Genomic DNA, 27,346 nt, shown 5'->3' with positions numbered 1-27,346 from the left:
TTTTAAAGACTGAAGTCTAAGATAAAAGCATAAATCAAGACCACTTTAATAAATTAACTGGGGTTTCTAAATCAAAAGCATGTTATTCGTTCAGTGTTGAACATTCATTCTCCCTGTAGTGTATCAATAATTAACACAGAAACATTTTCATCTTTTCATTCTGTGCCAAGCTCTCCTGATGAGAATCTTTCTATCTTTGCAGGAAAAGTTTCTCTTGGCCTAATTGAGGTAACATTTGGAATGGAAAACATTAAGGACTTTGAGTTTTAATTATCTATGTTTTATTAAGCTACAAAAACAAACAAACAAAAAACCTCTAACCTCCGTTTTAGATTTGACTTAAAATTGCACAGTACCTTATTGATTTCCTCTCTTTCTTCTCAGGCATATACTTAAAAATAAACTAATTATTCCATTTATCTACTTAAGATATTATTTGCAATTAAACAGCTCAGTTTAATTGGAAATAAATGACAATGATAATGACTTGATAATTATACAGCACGTTTTATTCTTAGGTATTTAATTTTTTTTAAGAGAAATCTAAGCGCACAGGAATTTCATTTGAGAGGAGAAACTGATTATTTAGGAAGACAGAGTTATTTACTAAAGTTAAAGCACAACAAACAATGAGTGAAAGTCCAGTTATGGGATGTCCCTACCTGACGTTGTAGGCCAGTGGAAGCTGGCTGCATTTTCCCTAATTCCACCTGTGAATGTTGCTGAGTTGCTGTGGGCGTTTCATGACCATAGTTTCAAGTTCTGACAAGAACAGTGGTTGACAACTAACCACAGTAAAGCAGGGCAAAGGTAATCATCCTTAGTTTTACCTTATGCACTGACAGGAAAGCCAGTGACCAAAATGCATTTAATTGAATCAAATATTTAGAGAGCCAAAAAAAGAAAACTTACTTTACCCTCTTGCTGAAAATACAGTCACAGTCTCTTTTCTCTCCTTCAACTCTCTACATTGTCAACTTTTTTGTTTTAAGGTTATTTATTTATTTTGAAAGAGGAGAGAGAGAATCCCAAGCAGTCTCCGTGATGCCAGCAAAGAGACTGGGCAATGCAGGGCTCTATACCAGAAACTGTGAGATCACAACCTGAGCCAAAATCAAGAGCAGGGTGACTGACTGAGCCACCCAGGTGCCCCAACCATCTTTTTAATTCAGCTCTCATCCTCTCTGCACTGCACGTGGGACTTACCACAATTTGCCATCCACTCCTCAAGTTGACTCGCCCATGCTTAACAAGCTCTGCTTTACTGTGGTTCTCCTTATACCCCTCTCAGGGCTCCTCCTCTTCTTCTTCCTCATTTCTTCTTCCTCACTCTACCCCAGTAGCTGGTATATCGCAAGGTCCTGCTCCTTGTCCTCAGAAGTTCTCTCAACACCTCTTTCTTAGAGAGCTCAATGCTTTCCATGCCTTAGCCGCCACCTGCTTGTGAATGAGAACTTAAGTTCCACGTGCAGTTCTGACCCTTTGAGGCCCAGACCCTTATTTATACCTACTGCTGGCTGCACACTGAACATCGCCCTCGGGACGTCCATCACCTCAAGCATAACATGTTTAAGAACAAATTCCTCACCCTCCAAAGCCTAACGTCCTCATTTCTATGGAAGAAAAGCAGAATCAGGAGGGAAACAGAAACCCATAATCTCGCTCTAGTCTCCTGGTGCACTAACGAGAAACCAGAACCAGTGAGGAAATCTCACTTTACAAAAATAAAGGCAAGGCATCTCGAACAGGGTAAGTGACTTGAAGACCACACAGTAAAAACCTCTAGTCTCTGCCTCCAAAGCCCCTGTACTTGGAGCCACATCTTCTCGGGGACTTTTGTTGAAACATCAAGCATCAGGAGAATCTAAGGCCAGGGGTTAAACAGTACAGAGTTAGACGGTGGGGATTCAAATCCTGACCGCAACTCCTGTTAGCTGTAACTTCTAGCTGAGCAGGCTGCTTAAATGATGAGGGTTTCTTCATTTGAAAAATAGAACTAGCAGCATATCAGTATCTAGACTGTAGGATTGCTAATAATTTATGTAAAAAGCTTGAAGAGTATAGGACACATAGAATTAATAAATATTAGCGATTAGGCCATTTGAAATAGCTTTCTTAATGTAATAGTGCATATTTCCATTGTCATTATGTTCCCCATTCCCTATTCAGACCACTATCACCTCCCATTGATTCCACTATCAAGACTCCAAATTCGTCTCTTTTCTTGTGCAACTCTTTTCCCCCCAACAAACCACTCTCAAAATTCTGTTGAATCATATTACCCCACTGGCCCCAAATCGTCAATGCCTCCCCAACTACCTAATCACCAACCATCTGACAATTTAAGATGCTATAATCTCACCTGGTGGTTCTCTATTTCCATCATCTCCTTTGAAAATATGTCAAAATCCCCTATATAACTAAGCCATGTGTTACAATTTTCCTCCAATCAGGATGTCATTTTCAGCAAGTATAGCCAAAAGAAATTCAAGCTCACGATGATTACTTCATGTTCAAGGTCCCCCCACCCCAGCCTTCAAGATTCTCAACAATTTGACACCAGTCCCTGCTTCTCAAACTTCATCCCCCAGGACTCCCCTCGTGAACCACTGGATCCAGCCACAGAAGTCCCCGACTGCCTCACTCCATCCCCATGATGTTTCATGTGTTCCCACAGTTAACTATTCTGTTAAATGTTCCAGTGCCTTCCTCCTTGTTGCTTCTGTGAAGCTCCCATTGGACCCTTCTCAGATAAGACTCCTCTGCGTGTACAAGGTTCTCTCAAGTCCCATTATTGAACTCCTTGTCATTTATCCAGCCTACCCATATGACTCTTATGTGACATTATTGTTAGTGGTGTATTGTTAGTGGTTAGTTATGTATTATTAGCGGTGTGTGTGTGTGTGTGAGAGTGTGTGTGTGTGTGTGTGTGTGAGTGAGAGAGAGAGAGAGAGAGAGAGAGAGAGAGAGAGAGAGAACGCACACACACCGATTAGGAAGCTTTCCTTACAATTGAGTATCTTCTGGACCCAGCTGAGTGCTTCACACACAAGCAGATAAATACTTGATGATTAACAGATGATTTAGGGTTCATAAACAAAAATATCATTTTTCCTACTTTTATCAAAAGGCCTCTGGAGCATTACATGGCACTTATAGTGAACCTAGTATTTGCAGATGAATCCAGGTGGGTGGCCCTTCAGTCAGGGAAGCACCTATTGGTCTACCCTGATATTTGACGTGGCTCAGTGAGCTTGAGATTCAGAATTACTGACATGGGGTACATCACCTCTTGTGATGACAAACGTCACTTCCGTGGTCAGTGTGAGGCAGACTAGCTGAGGCCACTAAATCCTCCAGTTGGTGAACCGCCACTGTAAAATCCTTGATCCCGATTTATCTGAAAAAGGAGCTTTTCTGAACTTCCAGAGGGTAGGAGCTACACCAATAAGCATTCACAACGTGTGCACCTAAGTATAGACGGTTTATGTGAAGAGGGGAGTGTTACTGAGAGCAGGAACGTCACGTACTTGAAAGTCTCACATGCAGGTTTGATTAAACCAGGGTCAGTTAGCAATGGCTTATGAGCCAAGTTAGGCCTGGCTATGCATTTTTGTATGGTTTATGGGCAAAGAATGTCTTTTACATTTATTTATTTAAATTCTTTTTTAGAGGGGGCGCCTGGGTGGCTCAGTTGGTTAAGTGTCCTACTTCGGCTCAGGTCATGATCTCCCAGTCTGTGAGTTAGAGCCCCGTGTCAGGCTGTGTGCTGACAGCTCGGAGCCTGGAGCCTGCTTCGGATTCTGTGTCTCCCTCTCTCTGACCCTCCCCTGTTCATGCTCTGTCTCTCTCTGTCTCAAAATAAAGGTTAAAAAAAAAAAAATAACAGTGTCCCAAGGCCACTGCTAGATCCCATCATTTAAAAATAAATAAATAAATAAATAAATAAATAAATAAATAAATAAATAAATAAATAAATAAATTCTTTTTTTAGAGAAACTACTCAGACAATGGGCCACTTTCCTCTTAGTCCCCCAAAGGAGGAGGGAACAATCATCAATGACAAGGGCAGCTGTAGAAACAACACCCAGAGTCAGCTTCACAGTCAGGAAGGGACACTATTCCTCCTCCTCATGCTTTCAGGGACTCCACACTTAGAGAAACTTCTCTAGTGACAAACTTTAGAAACAATCCCTGAAAGTACAGTCTTCACATGTCCAATCATTGAAAAATCCATGGTCCTACCAACACGTCCCAGTTCTATCTAAAATTCCCTCCACTGTGATGTCCTTAAATATAAAAAAAAGATTAGGGGCGCCTGGGTGGCTCAGTCAGTTAGACATCCGACTTCAGCTCAGGTCGTGATCTCACAGTTTGTGAGTTTGAGCCCTGCGTCAGGCTCTGTGCTGACAACTCAGAGCCTGGAGCCTGCTTCAGATTCTGTGTCTCCGTCTCTCTCTGTGCCTCCCCTGCTCGTGCTCTCTCTCTCTCTCTCACTCTCTCTCAAAAATAAATAAATATTAAAAAAAAATAGCAACAAGAGAAAAGAATGAAGATATAACACGAACCCAAGAATTCAGCAACTGCATAATTCGTTACTGGATTATCAAAGGTTGAATTTTTTTTTTTTTTTTTTAGTTTAATAATAGGAGAAACAAACTTCTTATCCCAGAAATTAGTTACACTACAGGTCTGTGGTTTGGAATGTTAAATTATCCATTTAAAAGAGAAAGTCAATTTATATTTCTCAGAAGCAATTATGACTTAATTACTGTTATCAACCTAATAAATTACTAGGTGATTTCCACAAACTGGTTATACACTCAAATTTCATGTCTGATGAAAGAATAATTGTATCAATATTCTGCAAATATGAAAAGGAAATTGGCTCATTGGTCACAAGGGAAAGTCATACACCTTGAGTGTAAACTCATCTATCTTTTTCTGTCTTTTTTTAAGCAGGCAAATTAAAATGGGAAAGAAACAGTTTGTGTCTCACAGGAATAATGTGCAATATGTTAATTGCTTTTCAAATACCATAGCATGGCTCAAAAAATATTCTTTGTGTCTAATGAGAATGTCATGTACTCTTGTGAACTCTGTATTTTAATGTACATCTACTGGCAACAAGTTCAATTACATAGATTCTTTTTATAACACAAGAAAACAGATACCTGAAAAGGGTTAACCCAACCCAGAAGATCATGAATTTCTTTTGGAACATAACAATGGTCATGAAGACATGGAACATCTATTGTAGAGAATATAGCATATGGCAATAGTCCAGAAAGCTAAGAAGAAATTTTAAGTGGATAAATCATAGCCACTAAGATCAAAACAGTGAGCATATTCATTTCGGTACCCATTCAAGAAACATTTATGTCATGTCTGTGTGCTAACTGTGCAGATGAAAATATAAATGAGACCTGGTTTTTAATCTCCCCGTGCTCACATTTGGAAACATGAAACCAGAGACATAGTAACATATTTAATATTAATATGCACCAAGTATAATACTAACATCAAAGTAACAGTGGTTTCATTGTTTAGAGAATTAAGCTTCAAAAACTAAGCTACTCAAAGACAGAGGAATATAAATATATTAGGTTAAAAAGAGAAGGAAGTTCAGACAGAGAAAATACCATGAGCAGCAGCACACAAACGAAATAGCCACTCTACATCTGACAACAAACAATTGTAACAGAACATAGAATGGAAGGCAAAGAAAAGTAGGATAGGAAATGAGAGAGGTAGTCAGGGGCCTACTGAAATAATCTGATGCCATGCTAAGAACTTTAAAGTTTATCCTGAAGATGGAATTTTGCTGGTAAATAATGCAAAGCACCCTGTTTGTATTTTTTCAAAGGCAGACTGTCAGAGATAATGGAATATAAGGGAAGAAGTTGGGAGGGGGGGCAGGACAAGCAGTTAGGAAATTATCGCAATGATCCAGGCAAAATACATGGGCCTGAACTAGCCAGTGGTCAAAGATGAAGGTGTGAGGCCAAAGCAAGAGTTGTAAAAGGAACTGAGTCAGAGGATTTCAAGATAAACTGAGGAGGAGAGTGGAGAAGACTCTCAATTTTCTGGACTGAATGATCACATTAAAAAAAAAGACAGTACCTTTAGCTAAAAGAAAAATACAAGAAAATTTAGCATTGATTAGAGATTAAAAAAAAAAAAAAAACAACAACTAGATTTAGTCTGAGAACCTTTTTAGATGCTTGAAGTCATCCAAATTAACATGTCACATATGCAGCCGGACATAAGTCTGGAGCTCGGGAGAGGTTGGTACTAGAGAAACAGATGTAGGGTACAAGAGATTCCAAGAAAAGAGGCTGTTTAGTGGGAATCAGGTGGGGCAAAGGACAGAGCTCTAGGGAAAAGCCTTATTTAGGTGGCAGGAAAGAAGAGAAAACCAAGGATACTGAGGTATAATGGTCAGAGGCAAGAAAAAAATGAAGCAAAATGAGGTTATTCATGGAAGTCCAAGGGAACAGGATGTTGAAGGAAGAAGTCATCTGTGGAAAGAGATGCTTTAGGATGACAAGGGTTAGCTCCAAAGTTAAACATACCCAAGTGGCTGGTTCCTAAGGCAGATGGCTTGATGACTTTAAGCTCTCCAAAATCGAAGATTCCAAGATAAAAGATATATTGATTCTAACCTAACCTTTGACCTTGCTAAAGTACATGGCAAGGTCAAATAGCTATTATTCTATTGCTATAATTATTATGTATCATTTTAAATTATGTATGATATTAAATTATTATTATATTAAATTATTAAATTATTATCAACAACTTTTCACTATATCAGTACCTTTTCTCCTTCCTTAAATGTAAGTTCTGACAGTAATCACAACCCTTTGGCCAAACTGACTGACTCACTTGGCCTCATCTGCTATCCAGCAGGTACTGTCATTCCTTCATCAATATTCTTAATTTCGCAAACACTGCTTGAGAGCTTACTAAGTGTGAGGCAGTGTTATGTACCAGAACTGAAACTGCTACCACAAAGTAATTTCTTTAATGGGACACAATTCAAAAGGATAGGAATTATTAAAACACATGAAAAACTTGGACATCTGCTGCTTCTTTTAACTGTTCATGAAAAACTCCATGTGGAAAGGCATGGGTTGGAGTTGCTTGAAAGACAGGAAAAGTCTTATTACTTTTCAGCAATCTGCTAAGGAAAGGCAGCTGTGTTAGCTTTGTTGGCTGGATAAGGGCTGTTTACCTCAGCGTGTAGTACTAATTGTTAGTTCCTTTTGGTCTCTTCTTTTAGTCTCTCTCAATTTATCGATATTGCTATGTTCTTTCTGCCACTGAGACTCCTCTTGCTTTTCCCTATAGCCTCTCACCCCTCACCCTTGCCAACATCTCAATGGAAAAATTAATGGCTCAGCTCTCCCCACCACTTATCTATTCTGCACATGGCACCTGTGTAAGGCCTGTACGACATGAATTTAAACTATTAACAATGGGTGTGGTTTTGCCACAGCTATTTATCTGCTAGAATATTCTGCTCCAGCCTGGCAGCAGTTACGTGATGATAAAATTAGCCCTTCCTTACTGTAATTTACAAGGCTGTGCAAAGCTTAAGTATGGCACACAGATAGAAAATTGCATAGGAATTCCAAAGGATCTCTCCACTTTTCCCCAGTCCATTCCTGCACACAGATACCCTCCAGGTACTGATTTTAAATTAGTTACTCCTTACATAGGAATATAAAGAGTGGTCACTAAAGGATGACTATTTTATCGTACATAACAATTATGCTCAGATAAAATTAATCTGTGTGCAATTCATATTTGCATAATTATAAATGCACAATCATAAATAAAACACAATGGACTTCAGAGGACCACAACAAACAAACTGCAGAATTAGTATTATTGGCATTAGTAAAAGAAATAGATGGTAAATCAAAGTTACTTGACATGATTTGGGAAACTATTTGACGGGTTTGGGTCTAACACAAGTACACACCAGTTTTATACCTTATTTTTTAGCATAGGTTTCACCAATAATAAAACTTTAATTCGCTTTTTCAAGTGTGTGGCAATTTGAATGCAGTTCTTTACCTTTGACTATAAATATCTAATATTGTAGAGTCTATTTCAGAAGATTTGTCAATATCTACTGAATTTATAATATAAAGTTTGTTAAAGTAGCAAACCTTGAAACTCAGTATCTAACTTTTAACCAAAGAACTGAATGTAGATCATTTTCCAAAAAGAAATCAATGTTAAAAAATTTTTAATGCAAAAATTTAATAAAAACTGTATCTCACTAGCACCTGGGTTAACTCATGTTTTAGTGTTTGCCTCAACCAGTCTACAAAATGTTTTTGTAGATGATGCCATTAATTCTAATAACCAACCTAGGTAACCGTTTTACCAATGGAGACACGAAGGCTTAGAGACCTGCTCAAGCACCAGGAAAGACAGAGAGGTAACCAAGTTAGTCCCATTTGAAACACAAGACTAATGGCTTCCTCTGCTTCCAGACCCATGAACAACAGCTGATCTACCCGTATTGTGTGGGGACACTAGAAAGAATTTTAAATTTTCTTGTCAGACAGAGCAGAAGAGAAACATGGACACTTCTGGTTTTTAGAAAGAAGTTAGTAGCAATGTGAGAAAATGGGCTGAAGAAGGTTGGAAGGATGGAAAGAAAACCACTTGCTAGGCCACTGTCAAGATATGGCAGGAAGATGTGGCAGAATCAAGTACTCCAAAATATTTATTAACTACTAATCATGGGTGAAAGATGACTGGGTGGAGGAGACTGCAATAGAATTTTCTCCTCAAGGATTTCCCAGCCCTATCTTGCAAGTAAGACTTGTATTTATGACCCTTATAAAATGTGATAAAGGCTAACGAAGGCGGGACAGATGAGGTGCTTTGGAAATTTACTTAGGAAATTTCGGTGTAAAAAGGAACATTATTTCTCAAATATTAGAGCTTCTGTAAAATACAACAAGAAATTACCCCCAGTGATTTCCTCCCAATAATATCTTGCAAAGGCAGAAGGTCCACCTATGAGGGATGCTAGGTACAGACTTTCTATCTTATGGTAAGTTAACCACATGACCTCCAGTGTCTTTACCAACTCTGAAGTTTTATGGAGCTCCCAAGAACAAAAAAGCCTTTGCGATGAATTAGCTTCAGAAATGAATAGATTCTGCAGGTTTCGCTCCCTCTTACTCCTCAAGAATACTTAGTGCCTTATGAAAATGTCCTAAGTTTTCTTTGTTCACACCATCTAATTGAACATCACTTTTTCCCCCACATTTTAAATGTTTCTTAAACTTTATAAAATGCTTGAAAACAAGTATGCAATATTATACCATGATCAACCAGGAACAAACTTGACTCAGGTCAGTCAAACTTAGGTAGCTGATTGCTCTAACCTTCTAGTTACAAAGACCCAAGTTTTAAAAAACATTTTTTAATATTTATTTTTGAGAGACAGAGAAGACAAAGCACAAGCGGGGGAGGGGCAGAAAGAGATGGAGACACAGAATCCAAAGCAGGCTCCAGGCTCTGAGCTGTCAGCACAGAGCCTGACGTGGGGCTCGAACCCACAGACTGTGAGATCATGACCTGAGCTGAAGTTGACGCTTTAACCGACTGAGCCACCCAGGCACCCTGACACAGTTTTTTTTTTTTTTTTTATGGATGTTACTGTGTAAAGACCGTATTTGGGAAGATTGTGTCGTACCCACAGGCCTTCATCAAATAACACTTTGAACCAGGCAAAACTAGCAAATTAATACGTGTGCTGGTGTCAACCCTTTTAAAAAATCTGTAATTCTGGGGGCACCTGGGTGGCTCAGTCAGTTAGGTGACCGACTTCGGCTCAGGTCATGATCTCACAGTTCGTGAGTTTGAGCCCCGCATCGGGCTCTGTGCTGACAGCTCTGAGCCTGGAGCCTGCTTCAGATTCTGTGTCTCCCCGTCTCTCTACCCCTCTGTGACTCATGCTCTATGTCTTTCTGTCTCTCAATAATAAATAAATGTTAATTTTTTTTAAATCTGTAATTTTTAGTAGAAATAATTAGGGAAAGAGTGTCTGTTATGTGTGTAAGCATATATAATAAAGCTGACTTTACCCATTTGACAATTAAGGAGTCTGTGTGCCTGAAGGACAAAGAGAGAACACACACACACAACACAGTAAATGGGGTAAAACACTAACAGCAGGTGAAGCTTAAAGAACATAGAGGTATTGATTATTTTTATGTTTGCAGTATATCTGTGAACAGTTTCCAATATTTTCAAGTAAAATATAGTTTTTGATTAAGGAATCACTTGTCAAAGTTTGGGAAGAAATATGGGTGAATAAACCCTTAACAGTCATCACAAGCCAAAGAAAAACCATAAACATCTGGTGTGAGTTTATATATGTTATAATTCATACTCATATATATTCACATAAAACATACATTCAGGTTTATTGGGTATTTTCACTACAATTTTTTTTTTCAAATTTACCTACTGCAGGGAAGTGATTTCTTAGGTGCTAGAGTGTTAGTATTAAATTTTTCCTTAGCGTTCATTTACTTGGAGAGACAGAGACAAAGCATGAGCAGGGGAGAGGTAGAGAGAAAGGGAGACACAGAACCCAAAGCAGGCTCCAGGCTCTGAGCTGTCAGCACAGAGCCCCACGTGGGACTCAAACTTGAAAAATGTGAGGTCATGACCTGAGCTGAAGTTGAACACTTAACCGACTGAGACACCCAGGCGCCCCTAGAATGTTGGTATTAAGTCTGCATCCTCCTTGTGTCACTTTCGGCTTATTTTGCTGCTCCAGATTTTAAAAGTGATTCTGGTATGTGAGGCTTGAGAGAGTGTGAAAATAAAACCAGCCTGTATCCACAGACCAAAGGGCAGCCACATTTAGGAGGCTAGTAACAGATCAAGCACATTACCTTTTTCACCCTAGGAGATCTACATCAGATATCCACAAATGACATCTTTCTTCACATCTGTCAGAGATCTTTGTTTAAAAAAAATGAAAGAAATTTCTGAGAAAACTTTTCTGGTTGATGATGCTTCTGTTTAAATGCTATGCCAAAAAAGACTATTTTGAGCAAATGGAGGATTTAAAAATTTTCACAGCATTCATTCAAACCAATATATGCAAATATTCTTCAGAGTAATACTTGTTTTCAGGTAAAGAAGATTCTTAACTTATGTGCAAATCTGGTCAGTTTTGCTAGGTTTAGAAAGTATCCTAGGGGGTCACTGCAATTAGTTCAAACTTCCCAACTAGGAATTCATTTGGTCTTTCAAATAATATACATAAGCATCTCCTGGAAGAAATGAAGCTGTAAGATGGATTTAGAACAAAAGAAAAATGAAAGGAGGAAAGATCACAGCTTTTTTCTTATGTAGAAAAAATTGTGTACATTATATACAATATATGATCAAGAAAGCTTATTTTTAAATTTCTAAACATACATCAAAAACTGAGAAGGAAAAGTAAAAGAAAATAACACCAAGAAGAGGTTCCTAGGCGGCTCAGTTAAGCCTCCAATTCTTGGTATCTACTCAGGTTGTGATCTCGCGGTCTTGAGATCTAGCCCTGCGTGGGGCTCCACTCTGGGTACAGAGCCTGCTTGGGATGCTCTCTCTCCCTATCTGCTCCTCCCCCACTCACACTCTCTCTCAAGATAAATAAACTTAGGGGCGCCTGGGTGGCGCAGTCGGTTAAGCGTCCGACTTCAGCCAGGTCACGATCTCGCGGCCCGTGAGTTCGAGCCCCGCATCAGGCTCTGGGCTGATGGCTCAGAGCCTGGAGCCTGGTTCCGATTCTGTGTCTCCCTCTCTCTCTGCCCCTCCCCCGTTCATGCTCTGTCTCTCTCTGTCCCAAAAATAAATAAACGTTGGAAAAAAAATTTTTAAAGATAAATAAACTTAAAAAAAAATAACACCAAGGTCATTACCAGCTTAGTGGCCCTCAGCAATCAGAATAAGCTTAAGAAGTATGATGAAGGCTAAGCATGAAGTACGAAGAGGACAGGAAGACACCTCAGACAGATGTACGTGTGTGTCTCATCCTTTCAGAGAATATACTAAAAGCATGGGCCTGGGAGACAAGCATGTCAGCTGCAGAATTTCTTCAAAGAAAAGCTGTAGGAGAGGCAAACTAGTAAGAGAGGGAGAAGACAGGACCTGTCTGGAAGCCGCACCTGCATAGCAAGCACATTCTTCTTCTTCTTCTTCTTCTTTTTTTTTTTTTTTTAGTGTTTGTTTAGTTTTGAGAGAGAGCGAGTAAGCAAGCAGTGTGAGTGGGGGGCAGAGAAAGGAAATACAGAATCCAAAGCAGGCTCCAAGCTGTCAGCTGTCTGCACAGAGCCTGATGCAGGGCTCAATCCCATGAATCATAAGCCTGAGTTGGGCGCTCAACCAACTGAGCCACCCAGGCACCCCACAAGCACATTCTTATATTTAGATTGCACCATTATTGTGGGGGGAGTATTTTTAGGGACCTAATAGAAATTGAGAGGACAGCACTTAGTGTACCATTCTTGGCCAATACCTCTGAAACAGAAAGACATATCCATACTTGGGCTAGAAGGATAATTATTTCTATCACTTTGAACTAAGTGAGTTCTTCGGAAATCACTTTCTGCACTCCTAAATTGGGTTATTTTACAAATTGGGTTATATGAACTCAACAATAAAAGGAGATTATTACTAATCTTTGATTCTCTGTATCATCCAAGTATTAGAAATTCCCTCTGATTTACGACTCTATGTTCTATTCCAGGAATATGGATCCAGTCTTCTCCTCATCACAACTGAGGGGTTTAATCCTGGAGGTTTTTAAGAGAATATTGGCGATAGAAAAGCTGAGCATTAAGTGTAGGCATTAATAATGTCTTTTCACAGTGTTTTTTCCTTATCTTTTGTATTAGGCTTTTTAAAACAAGTGTCATGCCTTGCTAATTAACTGTGGTAGAGAGTTATCACCTGGGTAGAACATGTTAAAAAATAATTATATATTCCTTTGCGTTGTGGTTCTTGGATGAAGGAAGAACACCAATCTTTGCCATCATTTCATCTTCCATTTTTACCCCTTTCTGTCAGCGACTCTTTTCCTTCTCTGAATAACTCTGATATTTAATAGGAAGATAAAGGGGTCTTTCACCACATCAGAAGCAATGCGAATTACCAAATAAACACAAGGGAGAAACCTACATTCCTAGTGCTAGCACTAGACTTATGATTTCACTCTTTAAAATTCATCCTTGGAGAGGAGCACATGAGTGGCTTAGTCAGTCAAGGGTCCAACTGTTGATTTCAGCTCACAGTTGTGAGATCAAGCCCTACCTCAGGCTCTGCTCTGACAGTACGGAAACTGATTGAGATTTGCACTCTCTCTGCTCCTCCTCTCTCACTCTCAAAATAGACAAACATTAAAAAAAATTATCCTTGGAGAAAGGGAACCCTTGTACACTGTTGGTGGGAATGTAAATTGGTACAATCACTATGAAAACAGTATGGAAGCTCCTCAAAAAATTAAACACAGAAATACTATATGATCCAATAATTCTACTACTATTTAGCCAAAGAAAACAAACACTAATTTGAAAAGACGTATGAACCCCTATGTTCACTGTAGCATTATTTACAATAGCCAAGATATGGAAGCAACTGAAATGTCCATCAATAGATGGATAAAGAAGATGTGCTGTGTACATATGCGTGTACACACACACAGGAATATTACTTAGCTGTAAAAATAGAATGAGATTCTGCCATTTGCAACAATATGGATGGACATAGAAGGTATTATGCTAAGTGAAGTAAGTCAGGCAGAGGAATACAAATACCATATGATTTCAGTTATGTGTGGAACCTAACAAAACAAACCAGAAATGGACTGAAGGGTACTGGTGTTTGCCAGAGGGAGGGGGAGGGGGATTTGGACAAAATAGGTGAAGGGGATTGAGATGTACTAAAGTTCAACTTTAAGTCACAAGCATGAGGAGGAGTACAGCATAGGGAGTATAATCAATGGTATGTAATAATGTTGTATGGTGACAGATGGTAGCTAGACTTAGTATAGTCAGTACTGTATAATGTATGGAACTGTTGAATCAATGTTGCACACTTGAAACTAATATAACATTATGTGTCAACTATACTGCAATAAAAAATTTTAAGAAATTAATTCTTAGGCCAGGGGGTAATTTAATCTACACTTTGGCCAGACTTTCCTTGGAGGTCTGGATGTGACCAAGGAAGAACAAACTTGTCAGTTAGGAACTGTTCTCTAAGCATTTTCTAGCCAATAGTTTCCACAGTAACTTTGGATGGAAGACATCTGTCTGTGACTTCTGTTAAGAGAAGTAGGAGAAAAAGACAACTAGCATTTCTAAGTGCCCACCAAGGATGAGGCACCTAAGAATGTTTATCCCATATAACTATTATCACCATCTTGGTAAGTCACCATTTTTACCCCATTTTATAGATGCAGAAACAAAGGCAAGGAGGGAAGAGTTGTATGGTCAGATTTAAACACAAGCTTGTTGGGGCGCCTAGGTGGCTCGGTCGCTTAAGCATCCGACTCCGTCTCAGGTCATGATCTCACGGTCCGTGAGTTCGAGCCCCGCGTCGGGCTCTGTGCTGACTGCTCAGAGCCTGGAGCCTGTTTCAGACTCTGTGTCTCCCTCTCTCTCTCTGTCCCTCCCCTGTTCATGCTCTGTCTCTGTCTCAAAAATAAACGTTTAAAAAAAAAATAAACACAAGCTTGTTCTGTTTGTCCTACGCCATGCTGTGCCATTGTCCACAAGTATGACCACTGTAACAAGGACAACTAGCATGGCGTGCCCCAGTCGTGCACCTGACAAATTTACTACTACACTTGCATCAGTGATGTTAGCCACCTGACAAATTTACTACCACACTTGCATCTGTGGGTAACCGTTCCCCTCCATTCTTAGCTCAATGAATGTGTGCAGTAAGAACAAAACAGCCCCAGAGAACATTTGGATAAATAAACAATGGGACTCAGTAGGTTACAGTAAAGTTTCCAGAAAATACTGTCGGAGAAGTTCAGGATGTATATTAAGGAGTTTGGTTAATAAGAAATCAAAATTAGTATTTTTAGGGGGGAGGAGCAGGTGTGTGTGTGCATGAGCACACGTGTTTACTTCATCACGGAATCAAACCAAATCCTATAAATGAGTACTGAATATATGCCTACTTGTAACATGGAGAGTGCATAAAAGGGACAGGTATAATCCTGAAGGGCTAAGACAAGCACTTCTAATGTAAGAAATCACGAAAAAAACTAAGACTAAGGAGGTCAATATTTTTTTTTATTTTTTTTCAACGTTTTTTATTTATTTTTGGGACAGAGAGAGACAGAGCATGAATGGGGGAGGGGCAGAGAGGGAGACACAGAATCGGAAACAGGCTCCAGGCTCTGAGTCATCAGCCCAGAGCCCGACACGGGGCTCGAACTCACGGACCACGAGCTCGTGACCTGGCTGAAGTCGGACGCTTAACCGACTGCGCCACCCAGGTGCCCCGGTCAATATTTTAAATAAATCCTATTTTTCACCACTAAATAGTTCACTAGATAAAAGAGCTCATTTGGTTCCCCAATTTTAAAGTGTAACTAATTAGATGATAATCAACATGGTATTTGCCATCCCACGTTTAGACAATGTAGAATATGATGATCCATTACACCAATAATCAGTTACATTTAGAACTAATTATTTGAAATAAAGGTGAGCTCATATGCACAGAATCTGCCAATATTCTCAAAGGAAAACATTATTGGGGCACCTGGGTGGCTCAGGCGGTTGGGCATCCAACTTCAGCTCAGGTCATGATCTCATAGCTTATGAGTTCGAGCCCCGCATTGGGCTCTGTGCTGACAGCCCAGAGTCTGAAGCCTGCTTCAGATTCTGTGTCTCCCTCTCTCTCTCTGCCCCTCCCCCACTCACGCTCTGCCTCTCTCCTTCAAAAATAAACATTAAAAAAAAAATTTTAAAAAAAGGAAAACATTATTCGGTGAAAAAAAGATTCTTTCATTTTCTCTTGTGAAAAGAAATAAAAAGATTGAAAATATAATGATTTTAATTACAGACAACATGGAGGCTAATAAGGATTTGAGATTTCAAATACAACTTTCAAATATTTCAAATCATATTGTTTTTTTCTCAATGATTTTTGTAGCTCCATATTTACTAAGTGAAATATAGAAGAGAAAATTAAATTGTCTTGGGATAGTTCCTTGAAATAGCTTTTAAGAAAATAAAAATTTAAATGATACGATCAGAAAATATTCCTGGTTTACAACACCTTAAACTAAAGCTGTTTGCAGACAAGAAGCCATTGGAGGGGTCAGTATCCCACAGTAAGATTTCTTGGACAAAAAATGAGGATACTGGATAAACTGGTCCTGGGGAGGCATGTAGTATGACTCAGGAAGCAGAGAATATGTTGTTGGTTGATGTTGGCTGACCTGGTCCCACACACAGCCAGCAGAATGACCCTCAGCTCTACCTCCTGCCTGGAGCTTCTCTTCTTGCAAACTCATCTGCCTCTGTATCCACCTTTACCACTTTCCTAGAGCTAGTTTTGCATAATTTTGCATAAAATTGCATAATTTTAGTGTGCAGATGGGTGCCTAAAGCTGACTGACAGTTCTATGAAGGCAGAGTTCACCTTCTCCGTATTTACATCCAGAGTCTTGGCCCATATTTAGGTTGTGCTAGGTTTACAGGCATACAGAAATGCACTGGAGTGTTCCTAATGTTCGATTTGGCCACCAGATGTCAGTGCATGATAACGAATGCTGTAATACCACATTAAGCCAGAAAAGCTTAAAAGGCCATTTTCAAGAGTATAATTTGCCAGAGTAGAAAAGAGCAGACAGATTTAGAGGCAGTAAATTGTGATAGTATCTGTAGAAAAGATGAGAATCACTGGACCCTACTAACCCCCAGTTATTGATACTATGTCCTCTCAGATGGGAAAATCCATGTCCCATTTTTTTAAAAGTGTGTCTAAAATTTAGTTTTTAAAAAGTAAAATGTGCATTAGTAAGCACATACTGATGAAAGCTCAATTACATATAAATAACTTAAACTAAATCAGGAAAATCCTAGATGTAGAGTTTAAATTATCCAAAATATAGATCTATGTAAATTACTAGGCATTTAATAATCATACTGTTGTGTATATATGTGAATTAAAGAGCCAGAAAAAAAAAGTGTAAGAAGGTTTTTTTATGCAAAAAATCAAATATCCCACAAACAACTGAAACTTCCCCAGATTTCATAGTTGGAATTAAAAAATGTTTTGTCTTTTTAACTAAAGATTACTGTACAAAACATTAACTTTTGATACATGAAAACGAAAAGTACAGTTGTCAAGGCCTGTTCATTCTCCTCCCTCAACATGGTTCAGACCCACCCATTTATCCCATTCCTCCTCCAACAATGGATTTAGGGCACTGGTCACCTTGTTCACCATAACCACCCTTCTACACTACAGCTTTGCCCCTTCTGAGTCCATTCTCCACCCTGTAGGCAGAGGTCACTTTAAAAACACAAATTTGACCATGCATTCCCCTGCCTAGAGCACCAGCAACTTCCTAATGCCTTCAGGTTGAAGCTCAGCCCTTTGCCTTGCAAGGCCTACAGAGCACCCCAGGATCTGCCTCCAGCTCACTCAGCCAGATTTCTCCTCATTCCTGGGTTCCAGAACTGAGTATTTTACTGAATAATGCTGCCACATGAAATGGTGTTCTTTCTGAGAAATACTCATTCACACATCAGCATGTTAATTCCTACTCAGGCACTGCCTCCTCCAGGAAATCTTCTATGATTTGATTCTTCCTAATTTTACCCATCCCCCAACACACACTAGTATGTAGGTGCATACTACATAGGTAAGTGTATAGCACATCATTTATGCATCGCAGTAACTATACCTGTTTACAGAGTATTACTCCTTTATACCTTGCAGTCCTTCCTTCTTACATCTCACTTGGCATACTGTATACTCTTAATCATCTTAGCTATCCTGTAGCTAAATCTTTTTCCAAGGCCTGGAGATACTATCTCCGCAATCCAAGGTCACACATTCTTTTTTTTTTTTTTTAATTTTTTTTTCAACATTTATTTATTTTTGGGACAGAGAGAGACAGAGCATGAACAGGGGAGGGGCAGAGAGAGAGGGAGACACAGAATTGGAAACAGGCTCCAGGCTCTGAGCCATCAGCCCAGAGCCTGACGCGGGGCTCGAACTCACGGACCGTGAGATCGTGACCTGGCTGAAGTCGGACGCTTAACCGACTGCACCACCCAGGCGCCCCCAAGGTCACACATTCTTAAAATTGCAATCCAAGTCCTGAGCTCTTCCCAATATCCTGGGCTACTTCCAGAGGCCATTAAATGGGAACCATTTGATAGGAATATGGCAGAGATTATTGAAGAGTACGAATAGGGGTGCCAGACTGGCTCAGTCAGTAGAGCATACGACTCTTGTTATTAGGGTTGCGAGTTCAAGCCCTATGTTGGGAATAGAGCTTACTTAAAAAAAAAAAGTACCAATAAAAGCATTAAAGAACAACAGATACAACTCTACAGATGTTAAGCCTTCAAAAAATATTGGCATAAACTCAGACAGAAAGTTGCTGAATTTGCCTTCTTCCTCTTTTTAGTACCTGAATTAGGAACCCAAAATTGCTTTCCAGAAGCTAAATGGTTCTACTTACTGGCTTTCATTTTTATGCATTTGGTTTGCTTCTTGCTAACTGCTTTAGGACATAAGCTGTATGTTGAATTTTCTTCATCAGTATGTTTACAGTATTTTTTCAGGGATTTCTCCTCTTTTTTCTGTCCTCATGCTAATGTAATACATAGGAAGCTTACCTTTTCCATAACCTAATGTGAGTGTTCCCACATGTCTGCAGTCAGAATGACTTTACAGAGTATCACAGGAGAAGAGGAGACCTAGGGTAAGCCTCTCTAAGAAAGAACTATGTTGATTTCCACAGTAAAAGGGAGGGTTAGAACTGGGAAGGAACTCAACAAGATGCTCTGTGAAAATGTACTACTTTAAGAAAGCATTCCTTCTTGCCTCCTTGGAGAGACCATGAGTCAATAAAACCCTTTAAGAATCATTGAGCCAGCCAGAATTCTGGTTCACGGCTCCTTAAGGGATCAGGGTTTCAACAGGAGAACCTAAGAATTAATCTCACTATTCAAAAGGTATTAAGAGAGATGTTTAGAGTAGGGTGCCAACTGAAAAACTCTACTTCTTTACTCTCCTGAAGCATAGGTCTGCACGAGGTCATGCATTTGGTCTTCTTATATAAGATACCTGTATTAGCACTCCAGCTCTCCACTGGGCCTGTATTCAAACCCTGGGTTCTAAACCCTGGGCTAGGGTTATTATGCTTGGGTGTCCAGAAACCTCCATGTCCCAAAAATGGGCTGGGGTCTTGCTATGAAATGAGTTACCATCTTACTCCTGTTTCTTAACCACGTTTTTCCAACTAGATCTCCTAGATTGTCCATATATACCTGAAAAGTGCACATAGTTCACCTTAGGGCAGTGACCACCGTAACATGGATGCTCCCCAGAGGACAATTCTCCCATCAGTGCAGTTGGTCTATGTGCCCTAACCTTGTCAGATAAAGAGTTTTCCTATCCTCATTGGCCTGTGATGCAGATGCTCCATGATGTCTTATGCTCACATTCCAACACTTCTATCCACTGAATACCAGCAGTAAGAGAATTACAATTAGATCCACACAATTATACTTAAAAAGAAAGAAGAGGGAAAAAATGGAAGAAATACCAGCGGGAAGAGGGTATGAAAAATCAGGTAGAAATAGCAAGGGCAATGTATGTAGCATTGGTATGTCATGGTGACATTTCACTCAATGTAGTTGAGGTCAGATTGTCCTACTCTTCAAGTAAAAATAAATCTTGCAAATCAGAAATAATATGAAGAAAAAAAAAAGAATATGGTTAATGCTATTAAAATTCACCCCCCCCCCATTCTAAATTTAAAGTAGTTGAGAACTAGCAAGTGAAAGCACATAGACTTGGGGGTCCTTAAAGATTCAAACACAGAGTTACAGAGGAGGGGCAGTAAAAGTTGGATGACAAGGCTCAAAAAGGGAAGAGCTAGTGGTAGCCAAGACATGGAAACAAGGACTGGAATTGACTTAAGAACTGTTCTTAAAGAACTGTGTAAGGAGAAGAGTGAAGTATGAGAAAAATGGTAAATATAGTAGACTAATGCTTTATTTTCTTCTTAGACTGTAGAAGAGAAATACATTTTTCTATAGGCTGAGGGAATTTCTCCTAGTGGAGAAAGAGAAACTAAATGGCCAAGAAAATAATTACTAATCAAGCAAATACCCAGGGCAGGTGGGGAAAAGTAAGAAAATTCACAAGTAAGAAGGTAATAAAGTTAGAGGAATTTGAGATCATGTTTACTTACTATCTGATTTAAAACCAACGTTTAAAATGCAAATAGCTACCCATTATAAAGACTGGGTCATGAATGGTGTTAATTTCCATTTTTCTCAAGTGCCTTCATCTACAAAAGAAGCTTCAAAAAACAAGATATAGTATACTCTCTTCTCTTTAAAATAGAAATTCTGTAGGAATAACTTTTAATTTTCCTCTCTCTCACTCTTTCAAGTTTTCTGGCAGTAAAATAGACATTTTAATAAGATTTATTTCTGAGTAGTCATTATATTTTTAAAATTCTTTTTAGCATTCCTTAGTAGTTTCACCCAATAAAATTAACTACCTCAAGCTGCCACATTTTAAACAGAGGCTGATTTTTCCATTGATTAGCAATCATTTTCTCTTTGCTATTTTATCATTAGAAACTCCCTTGACAGTTTCAAGTTGTTAAAATCCTGGGTTTTTTCTTCATTCCTTTGCTTCATAAATCACTACATCAACTCTTCACGTAGGCAGAAAAATAGTGCCAGAAAATAGGTCACCATGCATTGAGCCACAATTTTAACTACCTTGATTAAAAAAAAAAAAATCAATCCTACAACTTAACAAATTAACGTAAAAATACTAATTTTTACCTTGTTTTTAGTCAGCTATCAAACTTTACATCACTTCTGCATCCTACCGCCCATAAAACTGGGTTTTGCATACTGATGACTAATACAAATCGTGCTTGAAATTGAACATTAAGGCATGCTAGCCATGCTCACAATGGACTTGTGTATTTCTCTAGTTCCTTTCACTTCAGGATCTCAAACATACTTTACTTTTTAAAATCTCCTTCATGTTGGCAAGTCAGTAAACCTAGCATCAGGAAGGGATATTGCCAGAAAACTAATTCACAGGAAGTTTGAGTGAGTTTCCCTCCCAATGTGGTATCAATTTGTTTAATATCTGAGAATAGCTTTTAGGATATAAGACAGATGTCTGAATTCAAAAATCAATTTCAAGTCAATATGTCCACAGAATAAAAAAAAATACAAAAGTATTCATTATGCAACTAAAGAACAGAAATGGAGAATTCTGCCACCAAGAGAAGGAGAACATTAATTTTTAGTGATAATTTCAAATATCCTTAAGGACTGTCTAGATTTGCTGGTGTCAAATGGTGGAAAAAATCAACAAATCTACAAATGGCTAATTACCTTATATCTGGTCATATTCTGTAATACTTTATTAGCATTACTATTTTTGACAAAGTACTGAAATTGCACTTACTAAATTTTTAGGGAACCATACCCAATTGAATTACTATCTATAAATCACCAATTTAGATGGTTCTCCCTGATGATTTTTGTCAATCTCTGAGAAATAAAATTTTAAACATTAGATAATGCTTTAGTTATTTATATAGTTTGTGAACCAGTATACATTTATTAATAAAATATTACTTGATTAATATACTTAGCTAATATATAATTGAGTAGTCTGCTATTCTATAAGCATAGAATAAACATAATACACTTATTTTAACTAATAAAATTTACTTAGTATAATAGCTAAAATACAGTGAATTACTTAGTTAATAGGTCATGTTCTGTAAGAAACTTACATTTCTATATTAACCTCCCAAAGCCATATTTGCACAGCATATCACTACAGTTAAAAAAACAAAATACTACATGGCAATGAGAAAGAATGAAATATGGCCTTTTGTAGCAATGTGGATGCAACTGGAGAGTGTGATGCTAAGTGAAATAAGTCATACAGAGAAAGATACCGTATGTTTTCACTCTTATGTGGATCCTGAGAAACTTAACAGAAGACCATGGGGGAGGGGAAGAAAAAGAAAAAAAGAAAAAAAAAAGAGGTTAGAGAGAGAGGAAGCCAAAACATAAGAGACTCTTAAAAACTGAGAACAAACTGAGGGTTGATGGGGGGTGGGAGGGAGGAGAGGGTAGGTGACGGGTATTGAGGAGGGCATCTGTTGGGATGAGCGCTGGGTGTTGTATGGAAACCAATTTGACAATAAATTTCATATTTAAAAATAAATAAACATTAAAAAATAAAATAAAATAAAATAAAATAAACAACACACACACACACCAACATTTCAAATGTTTAAGTATTTCCAACATACTTTGCTAATAGATTTTCCCCATACAGGCTTAAGTTTTATTTTAGGAGCCCAAAGCCTTTTGTATTGTGAACCTCACTTTTAGTAAAAGCTCCTTTCAGCGAGAAGGTTCTGGATAAAAAGAAAATGGGAAGGTGGAGTCCTCACGCTTGGGCAGAAGGTGGCAGCAGCTGAAGGGTCTGACTGTCCTTCCAGGGAGTTCTCCGCATTCAGTGCCTCTACTCCTATTACTAGGTCCTGGCAGGGTTTACTGTTTACTTTTTGAAATTAACATAGGATTATAAAAATATAGTTTTGTCAAAATCTGACTAATCCACCTACTAATTTCAAAAACTATCATTTCATAAAATAATTTTGTATTGGAGATTGTTTGCAATTTTCTATTCCGTTTAACTTGACTAGGCATTTTTTGGTCTAATGCACACTTTTAAAATTAATGTAGCATTAGAATGTTTTAATATCGAGTACATCACCCGCTCATTTTCATCTCCTTAAAATGTGGGCTTATTCATACTTAGTCCAGAAAAAAAACTTCATCATTACTCTGTCAAGTTGCAAAAGAACTCTTAGAATTTTTATTGGGATTGTCTGAACATTGTAAAAATTAAGAATCAATAGTTTTCCTACCCAGGCTTGTGATATCATTGTGATATCATACCCAAAAGTATAACTTGCCACTCAGTTTTTTTGTTTTGTTTGTATCTAGTCCTCCACATCTGTATCAGGATTATTTCCAACATTTATAAGGAAATGAGGAATAAAATAAAGCCAACAAACTACTTTTCATTTCTATCAACAGGATCATTTTTTTAAAAAATAGGATCTGTTTTTCCATGACTCTATGTTTTTGCACTTTGCAAATCTGTGGACATATGTTTATTTTAAAACTGATAACCTTACTGAACTCTATTAGCTCCAATGGAGTCTCCTCAAACTTTGTGAATTACATATTAACCCCCAATCCCTGTGGTAAATACTTAATATTTTTTTAAATGTTTATTTATTTTTGGAAGAGAGAGCGAGCGTGAGCACAAGTGGGGAGGGGCAGAGAAAGGGAGACACAGAATCTGAAGCAGTCACCAGGCTCCAAGCTGTCAGCACAGAGTCCAAAGCCAGGCCCAAACCCAGAAACCATTAGATCGTGACCTGAGCCGAAGCCGGACACTTAACCAACTGAGCCACCCAGGTGCCCCTAAATTTCCAGATATCTTTAAATAAATATAATCTGTCACTTGCATGAAATCAGTTGAATGTGATATGTGAGTTATTAAGTTTCTCTCCCAACACTTAACCAACTGAGCCACCCAGGCGATCCTGTGGTAGTCACTTTAAATTTACTGTATTTAATCTTGACCAAAAAAAAAAAAAGAAAAAAAAAAACATAGGAAACAGTATATGGTCTAAGCTATCTCTATTATATTTTGACTAAATGAAAAAACTAAAAGAGGAGACACCTCTGGGAAAAGAGCTAGGTCAAGTATCATAATTATTCCTCCATTAGATCTTCCAGCTTTAGGTCTCTAGCAATCACTGCTTTATTCCCGATTCTCTTCTCTAGCCAGTCAGTCACCTCCTGCCAAAAATTCATGTCAACAGATCCAAAAGCAAGCTCATCATCTTTCTCCACAGCTGTTAAGTAACCTATTTTTCTCTTATGAATTTCTTTAATACTGTGTTTTATCACTTGAAAGGTATTTAATACATTCTACTTCTCCCATCTCCTTACAGGGAAATAGAATACTTGAAAGCAGATACCAACTATTTTAAATCTTGGTAGTTCTCACAACACACTTAGACTCACACTGAACACAGAACGAGCTCAGATGAATTCCAGCATCCCATAGGTGGGTCCATATCCTGATCCAGGAGAAGTGAGGGCTCTCATCCTGGGGTACTGATTACATGAATGCCTCCCATTCACTTTGATGCCATCTTCCTACTGCTTCGCTCATTGGGACACACCCCCGGAAACAGCAGGTGCAGAATGTGGGTCATTCATGGGTCCTGCAGAGGCATTAGCCAGAGGGGTCTATTCAAGGAAGATGGTGATCCCATGTGGGATCAGTGGGCAACAACGTTTGTCAATGATTTAAAATGAAGACATTGAGGGTAGTTCTTCACCCAGGCACAACACAGAGGCAACCTATACCTACACTGCTTATGACATTTGTCCCCTTAAAAATAAAGATCATCATCCAAGTGATGAATGGTCCCTAAATAACCAGTGGGATAAAAAAAAAAGTTAATGATTTACAGGGCTTCTGCTTGCCTAACCTCAGGTCCTCTTCAACATTGTTGTTAGATCCTTTGAATACAAGAAAACTAGGCTCTGCCACTATGTTGGATTCCCATCAACAGAAATAGGATATAATTTACCTTTTATCCTAAGCCTCTACGAGGGGTAAATTCATGTATGCTACTGTGGCCCTTCATTCCCGAATCATTTTTTTCAATGCAAGTGTATACCCCTCTGTGTGCACCACTGGGACACTTACATCAAACTCATTCAGAGCTGCAGCCAGCTCACCGATGCCTGTGTGGCCTTTGGCTTCATCGGTGGGCGAGGTAGCTTGAGCAGCATTGGAGATGCCAGCAATGGCTTCCTGGACTTGTTTAAACACATAATCTCGGTTGGCTCTGGTGGCAGCAACATCTGGGTGGCGGAGAAATGCTTGGGAGGCTGTGTACAGCATTGTGGCATTCTTCTTTAGAGCCCCTCGGGCGGCTGCCATCTCATCCCGACAGTGAGGATCCTTCAGCTCCTGTGTGTGCAAAACATGAGACCTGTCACATCCATGAAGTTTGCCATGGAAACCTTTGTTATTGAACTCTGAGTCAGACTCACAGAACTCCAGTGAAGTTTGTAAACCATCTACCTTCCCTTGTCCTCTCTCTAGCTGCCAAGACTTTGTGTATGGTGTTCTTTCTGCATGAAATACTGGAGTACTCCTCTTCTACCCTACCCTTTCACTCAACATGGCCCATCTTCCTGGAACCTATTCCATCCAGCTCTCTAGGCGATGTCTCCTATCTGCTCCCACAAGCCCCTATCCCCTCCTATCATCAATACTTATTATACTGTACTGGAGTTACATATTTAAGCATGTATTGTATCTATTGAGAGCAGGAAACCCGATCTTGTTTAGTGGCCCTTGACTTATTAGCAAATGTTTGGCCTATAAAAGGCACTCAAATATTGCTGGGAAAAATGTAAAAACCAAGATACAGACAAGTAGCCTGCATGGATAGGAGTTAGTTAAGCAGCAGAGGAAAACCCAGACTTCAGTCTTCTGATATTGCTTGCCCCTATATTCAATGACAATTACAAACATGGGAAATCAAACTCTTCTGATTTTTGCTTAGTGCATATCTGCCACTTCATTATCAGGTTCGGACTAGGGTTCATTTCATTTTTTTTAAAGCTATCTTTAATGGCAGCTCAATCACTGAGTTTAGGGAATAAAAATAGATCAAAGGTGATGTGCCTTCCTAGTTTTGGCTGTCAAAATAATACTACTGGGGAATCTCTTGATCTTCAGCTTTAAAGAGCATTGTTAAGAAAATGTTCACATCATTTACAGAAATGTTAAAGGCAGTGCTGCTCTCTGAGGCCATGTAGGGTTGCCAGCTGAGGATCTCAGAGAAATTTTTCCAGTTTCAAAACCTCGTTGAAGGTTATTTGAATCACTGGGGTTCAGTTTCTATTTGTTTATTCAGTGTGTGTTATATGAATGACCTGGCAACAATTGTATCTTTTCTTTTGTGTGTCAAAACGTCTTTGAGACAAGCACAATTTATTGGTTATCTAGGATTGTCAAGGCAGATTGACAATAATTAACTGAACCATCTATCCTCTTTTGCTTATGCACTAATGAATTTAGCCCGCCAACATGATTTCTAGTTTGAGGGCATTTCTTTTTGATCCTAAACATGAACACCAATAGGTAACCAACATGTGTGTGTACTTTCTATGCCAGATAATTATCTATGCATTCAAAGTGAAAGGTTTCTCCCGACTAGCCATGAAGAGCCTTTTAACCTCCAGAACTCTGGTCCAGAAATTGCATATTATATTACTGGGTACCTATACTTAAAAAAGGAAGAGATGGAAGGGGGATTCTCCCCATAAAAACATTTGAGGAAACATTCCTTAATTACATTAAAAAACCCTGCAAACAATCTAAATGTTAAATTATGAAGAATTGGTTAAGTAAATGACTGAAGCATTTATTTATTTGATAGACTCTGGATACTATAGTTTTCAATAAATGACATGAATAATATTTACAAGATAAATGAAAAGCCAGAACATAATATGCATACTTGTATGCAAAGTATGATTATAAATATGTTAAAATATGAAGATAAATAACTAAAATACAATATACCAAAATTGTACCACTTTTTTCTTGGGTGGTAGGGTGTTCTATGGTTTTTTCCTTCTTCCAATTCTACCTGTTTTCTAAATTTTCTTGAAAGAGACTGAACTAGCAGTTAATTAAAAATAAGGTATTGCTGAAATAAATGATACTTACGGGTATTCTCATAAATCTCATACATGTCCATGAATTTTAGTACACATCTATATACACACCAGTACCTGATGTTTCCATCTCCAACCCAGAACTCTCTTCTATTTGACATTTTTACATGGAGAGTTCACAGGCATCTCACAATCCATGTATCTAAATATGAAATATTAATTTCTGTACCCAACTGACCCAGTCTTTCCCATCTCTGTAAATT

The 27,346-nt window shown here is 38.6% G+C and overlaps 1 protein-coding gene and 1 non-coding gene across 6 annotated transcripts in view; both read right to left on the bottom strand.

The window, feature by feature from the left end:
* CTNNA2 (catenin alpha 2) overlaps positions 1 to 27,346 on the bottom strand; it is a 1,116,199-nt gene that overhangs the window by 725,756 nt on the left and 363,097 nt on the right. For all 5 annotated transcript variants that reach the window (XM_047854186.1, XM_047854187.1, XM_047854188.1 and 2 more), the window contains exon 6: positions 25,096 to 25,362. In XM_047854186.1, coding sequence (XP_047710142.1) covers positions 25,096 to 25,362 — 267 coding nt within the window. The remainder of the gene's footprint in view (positions 1 to 25,095; positions 25,363 to 27,346) is intronic.
* Positions 3,999 to 4,210, bottom strand: LOC125163192 (small nucleolar RNA U3). Its single transcript, XR_007151341.1, has one exon. It is a non-coding gene; the product is annotated as a small nucleolar RNA U3 (small nucleolar RNA).

Source organism: Prionailurus viverrinus, chromosome A3 (assembly GCF_022837055.1).
Source record: "Prionailurus viverrinus isolate Anna chromosome A3, UM_Priviv_1.0, whole genome shotgun sequence".
Classification (NCBI taxonomy): domain Eukaryota; kingdom Metazoa; phylum Chordata; class Mammalia; order Carnivora; family Felidae; genus Prionailurus; species Prionailurus viverrinus.
This window is presented reverse-complemented; position numbering and strand designations above follow the sequence as displayed.